Source organism: Mchenga conophoros, linkage group LG23 (genome assembly GCF_057382185.1).
Source record: "Mchenga conophoros isolate Kocher_MC1m ecotype Shallow Benthic linkage group LG23, M_conophoros_male_GT1.1, whole genome shotgun sequence".
NCBI lineage: Eukaryota > Metazoa > Chordata > Actinopteri > Cichliformes > Cichlidae > Mchenga > Mchenga conophoros.
This window is the reverse complement of record NC_140547.1, coordinates 195,212-200,109: the sequence shown is the minus strand read 5'-3', so window position 1 is coordinate 200,109 and position 4,898 is coordinate 195,212. Positions and strand designations below refer to the sequence as shown.

Genomic DNA, 4,898 nt, shown 5'->3' with positions numbered 1-4,898 from the left:
CAGCAGCAGGTGCAGCAGCAGGTGCATCAGCAGGTGCAGCAACAAGTGCAGCGGCCCAGAGAGGAGGATGATGAAATGATGGAAGAAGTATTAAAATCCTTACCCCCTCGAGATCGCAAAAACGCCCGCTACATTATGCAGAAATTACCTGAGGGTGGAGGAGGATGGACAAAGAGGGGTGAATTTGTTTACAAGGGGGATGCGGTGCGGGGTTCGCACATGATCGATCTATTTAAAAACCTCTCCCTCTCTTTTAAAAGTAAAAACCAAACGCGACCGAAAGGATGGAACGCGTTTTTAACTACTTTGGTCGAAACAAACATACCCTCATCCTCAATACATAACCGTATAGCTCGCGATCAGTATGCGCGTCTTAAATCTGTGGAGGAGGAGGAGGGAGGACAGACACCTGCGCGAAGGGGGAGAAAACCTTCTCGGGTCAAAATAACGCTTTCCCCGACCTGGACCTCTATGTAAAATCAAATGTTTTTTTTGTTTACAAATGAAATAAAAAACGCTGCAACAAACTTTTTTTTGTTTACGTTTCTTTATTTGATACACACATCTTTAAACTTTTGTAAGGAGCACGCCCCGTGATGACCTCTGCGAGAGCGAGCGGGGCAGCGTCCTTTCAGAAAGTCAGACACCATGTCATCATTTTTAAACACATCGTTATAGTACAGAGAAAGTATTTTACCGACGGATAACCCCTGAGCCTTGTGACATAGATAAAAAATGCAATGTTGCCCGCAAACGACAGACATAGGGTGCTGAAGTTGACGATCGTGATAGAGTATTTTGTCAGAGCGGCCTTCCAGAAACTCTGAGATGACCGAGGGATAGTGAGCAAAGTCGGGAGGGAATCCGTAAGAGTCAAAAAAAGTGGAGGAACCGTCCTTTTCCAGAGTCAGAGCCAGCCAGTGTTCTCCCCTCAAGTGCGAGGGGTGAGTGTTTACTATAAAGTAGGCGGGGGGTTTAAAGTCGCGCCTCAAAAAGGCCAGCTGGTCCGAGGCCCAAACACCGCAGAAAACGTCTCCCAAGGCGCGATGTAGAATGTGCTCCAGCTGAAGGTTATCCATGTGTGTATATTTTAGTAATAATCCACCAGCACCTGTCTGAGTCAATCTCCAGAATTGAGTCGTAGCAGGCATACACTATGAGAGTGGTGGTCTGAGGTAGAGGAACTCTGAATCTCATCTCCAGCCTCAAATTCCCGTTGGAGACGGGAGACAGGGCGTCAGCATCCTCGCTGGGTTCCAGATTAAAGGCAAAAAGGGCGTACCCTTCGTTAAATTCCCGGCGATCGATGCTCAGAGGTAAATCTTTGAGGTGTCTCCCCGTGGCGGAAAACATGTGATAAAACTCCCTGACCGAATTTCCGCGGTCAAACTGTGGCTGGAAAGCTTTGGCGGGCACCTGCCTGCCGTCCTGACACAACGCCAGATACTCTACATCGTTGTGTCTAAAGTTGAAAGGCGACAGATCCCTCCTCCCGGTGAAGGCGTCGTGATGAACCATGCCCAGGACCACGTATTTGGGCATGGCTCCCAGAAAGAGATTCTCTTGGTTGCAGATCCTGGAATTTTCAGGGATGGAGTAGGTTTTCACAGAAACGCGCGAAAGAGGATAGAGGGCGTTTCCTTTCATCAGGGCCGCGGCGTGCCCCAGCCTGACGGCCGGCGAGACAGTGACCTTTTTAACAAACAGAGAGGCCGAAGTTATTTTCAGAGCAAACTGCGAATCCCGAGTTCCCATCAGACTGAAGGCATCGCTGTTGCGTATCAATTTAATTCTCAAATCCACAGAGTTCAGCAGGAGCCTCTCGCAGAAGAAAATATCTGCGTGGAGGGGACCCAGCAGGTCCACTTCTCGCGACTCGGCCGTGAAAACGGCTCTCTGTTTTATCCCTCTGTTTGGCCCGTTGCTTATAACTATAGAATCCATGTCTCCGGCAGTGTCTTTGTAAAACAGACCGGCGCTGAATTGACTCTTTAGAGTGTCTTCTGAAAAGTTGAGCAGCGTCTCGATCATGGCCCTGTAAGGATGGGTGGCGCTGGACTGCGAAATCAATCGATCCCCCAGAATAACGTCGCACTGGCTGAAAATTGTGTTGAGAGGATAATTGATGAGGGCTACCCCCGCGTCGGGTGGGATGTTGGTCCCGTCCCTTTCCGTAATTTTCACTCTCAGATGGAGCATGGTGTCGTTCAGATCGAGATACTTTTCCCCGTCTCCGGGGATGAAAAATTCGATGGGTGAGTTGTCGTTCAAAGCAGAGAGGGGCTGACATTCTTGATATTTTTTATCCTCTATGGATAGCTGGGTCATGGGAGCCGAAAATAGATCCAGTTCGGCAAGGCTGCATTCGGCAGATTTCTTGTGTAAGAGAGACATTTTTTATTTATTTATTTTCTTCTAAAATATGTCAGAGCTCCTCTGGGGCTTCCTTCTCTTCCCGCTGCCAGCCTTAACTGATTTACTTTTTACTCCGACGCTTTTATTTTTAATCCGCTCGCCCGGAGGGCGTTTCCTCTTCCTGCGGGAGAGCACCATCATACCCCCCGCCCCCTCCTGGCGAGGCTCTGTCAGCTTACCCATCACTCTTTTCACAGCGTCTGTAGCGATATTGGTTGCGGCCGTTTTCAGGTGAGGTTTAGCTACGGCGAACCCGGATTTGAAGAGAGGAGACACGAAACGAAACAGTCTGGAGAAGATGGATCCTATCCCTCTGCCGTACATCACGGGCGCTCCGTAAAAACCCGGAAGGGAACCTCCCACCTGCCCCTCATAATACCTCACAAAACGGTGAGGGTCCTGCGGGAGACGCGCAGCCATTCTCAAGCCGGTTTAAAGTGCAGCTTGACTATCGTTTTCCCGTAAACAAAATCCACGAATCTGTCGCGGTCCGTTTTAATTTCTACGCGTATGGTTTTAATGTATTTTTTAGAAACGCGCAAGTAATGGACAGTATTATGTCTGATGCTGATCACGTCTCCGTAATCGCCTTTCACGTTAAGGACGCTGAGCAACGGTGAGTAACTGTCACCGACCGGCTGGTACTGAACGATGTCGGTGTAGAGAAACAGGTTATATACGCCCGCGTTCATATCGCACGGATACGGAGTAGAGCGCTTTGACAGAGTCCACCACTCGTTCGTTTTCAATCCTAGCATGTAAGCCAGAGGAGGGAAGACCTTTATTTTATGGCTCCCGACTCCTTTGATATCCAGACGCTTGGTGACGTTGTTGAATGAAGCCTCGAAGGACGGGTCGTACTTTTGGATCGCCGGCACCAGGTGATCCAATAGATCTTTAACGCGTCCGTAATGACCTCCCCTGCCGAATTTTAAAATCACCAGGGGCTGATCTTCCTCCGTCGTCCGCATCAGCTCCAAGTAGGAGGCGTCCGACGATAGATTGTACCATGTGCGCGGGTAAATGAATTCGCATAAGCCCACGCTCCATTCTCCGGTCAGCTCGAGGGGTTTGGCCAGATCCACCGTGTAGCAACCGCTGGTGTTATCTTTAAATAAACCCTTGCTGGCGTTGGAAGGCAGGGTCACGTAAAACCCTTCGGACTGCATGATGAATTTTAAAAAATGAGCCGAATGATGCGAGGGGTCTCTTTTTTTATACGCCTACCACTTCCGAGGCTTTCACCCAGCTGTTGAATTTATCCGGCCAGTTTTTCCACTTGACAAAAACCTGTTTTTCCCCTCTGACTGTGCGCCGCTTTAAAATCTTCTCCACATGAAACGCTTTGTCCTCGGTCAGTTTCACTTTCTGCAGCTCGGGCTCATAAAACGACCCATCAATGGGGTCCCCGTCATAATCTTGTAATTTATACACAGGTGGCGATCGGTGAAGGACCCTGATCACAGTAAAGATTTCGTCCGTGAAACTCTGTTCGTATTTTTTATCAAATACTCCTCTCAATTTGGATATCCTCACCAGATCCGCCTTCTTAAATTTCAACTTTATTTTAGGACGGGCGGGTGTGTTTCCATACAAGTTGCGAAACACCTGATCCGCGTTCTCGGGGCGCACCTCGGCAGGTGCCATTTTAATGCTGCTGTGATAACTGCGGTTATATCCTTCTAACAGGTCTGGCAACACCTCCAGATAGCGTCTGGTATTGCGCGCGGTGAAATATCTCCACATCCTCGTTTTCAGAGTGCGGTTAAATCTCTCCACCACCGAGGCCTTTAGATCGCTGGCGGTAGCAAAATGGGATATACCGTGATTTTTCATCAGAGCTTGAAAACTCTTGTTGAAAAACTCTTTTCCCGCATCGGTCTGTAAATTTTCCGGTATTTCACTCTCTCTCAACACAGATTCGAAAGCTTCAGTCACTTCAGAACCCGTCTTCTTTTTCAGGGGGCGGGCGTAAGCCTTTTTTGAAAATACGTCTATGACGGTTAATAAATAATTGAATCCGTCGTTGTATTCAGACAGCTGTCTCATGTCGCACAGGTCGGCCTGAAGCTGCTTCAGGGGTTTGGTCACAAACACTCTATTTCTCTTAAATCTTACTCGCGCCGGTTTGTGCAGAGTATAGGCGTCCTGCTCGGATAAAAAATTCTGCACCTTGCGGATATCAACTTTTTTACCAGTTTCATCTTCTAAAGCGCGTCGAAGTCTATTTACTCCTCCGAAACTACCTGGGTGATGCGGGTCATAATACACTTTTTTCATCTCACTTTTCTCGGCCATCTCGTCTTCTGATAAAAAGCTCGTCTGCGTTATAACGTCGCAGGAGTCGGCTTTTATTATTTTATTCAAAAACCAGAGGGCTTAATGTGCAGAAAACAGGAATACAATATTCAAAAACCAGAGATGAATGCTTTTTAAATATTTTTTATTCGAAACCAGAGGGTTTAACATGCAAAAAAACAGGG

At 48.0% G+C, this 4,898-nt stretch overlaps 1 protein-coding gene across 1 annotated transcript; it reads right to left on the bottom strand.

The window, feature by feature from the left end:
* Positions 1-1,071: 1,071 nt before the first annotated feature.
* On the bottom strand, positions 1,072-2,328 carry LOC146546249 (uncharacterized protein F54H12.2-like). Its single transcript, XM_085263841.1, has one exon. The coding sequence runs from the start codon at positions 2,326-2,328 to the stop codon at positions 1,072-1,074; it is 1,257 nt and encodes a 418-aa protein (XP_085119967.1).
* Between the last annotated feature and the right edge of the window lie 2,570 nt (positions 2,329-4,898).

Excerpts from the sequence above, each read along its gene's own strand:
- LOC146546249 (XM_085263841.1), bottom strand. The coding sequence starts at position 2,328 with ATGACCCAGCTATCCATAGAGGATAAAAAATATCAAGAATGTCAGCCC.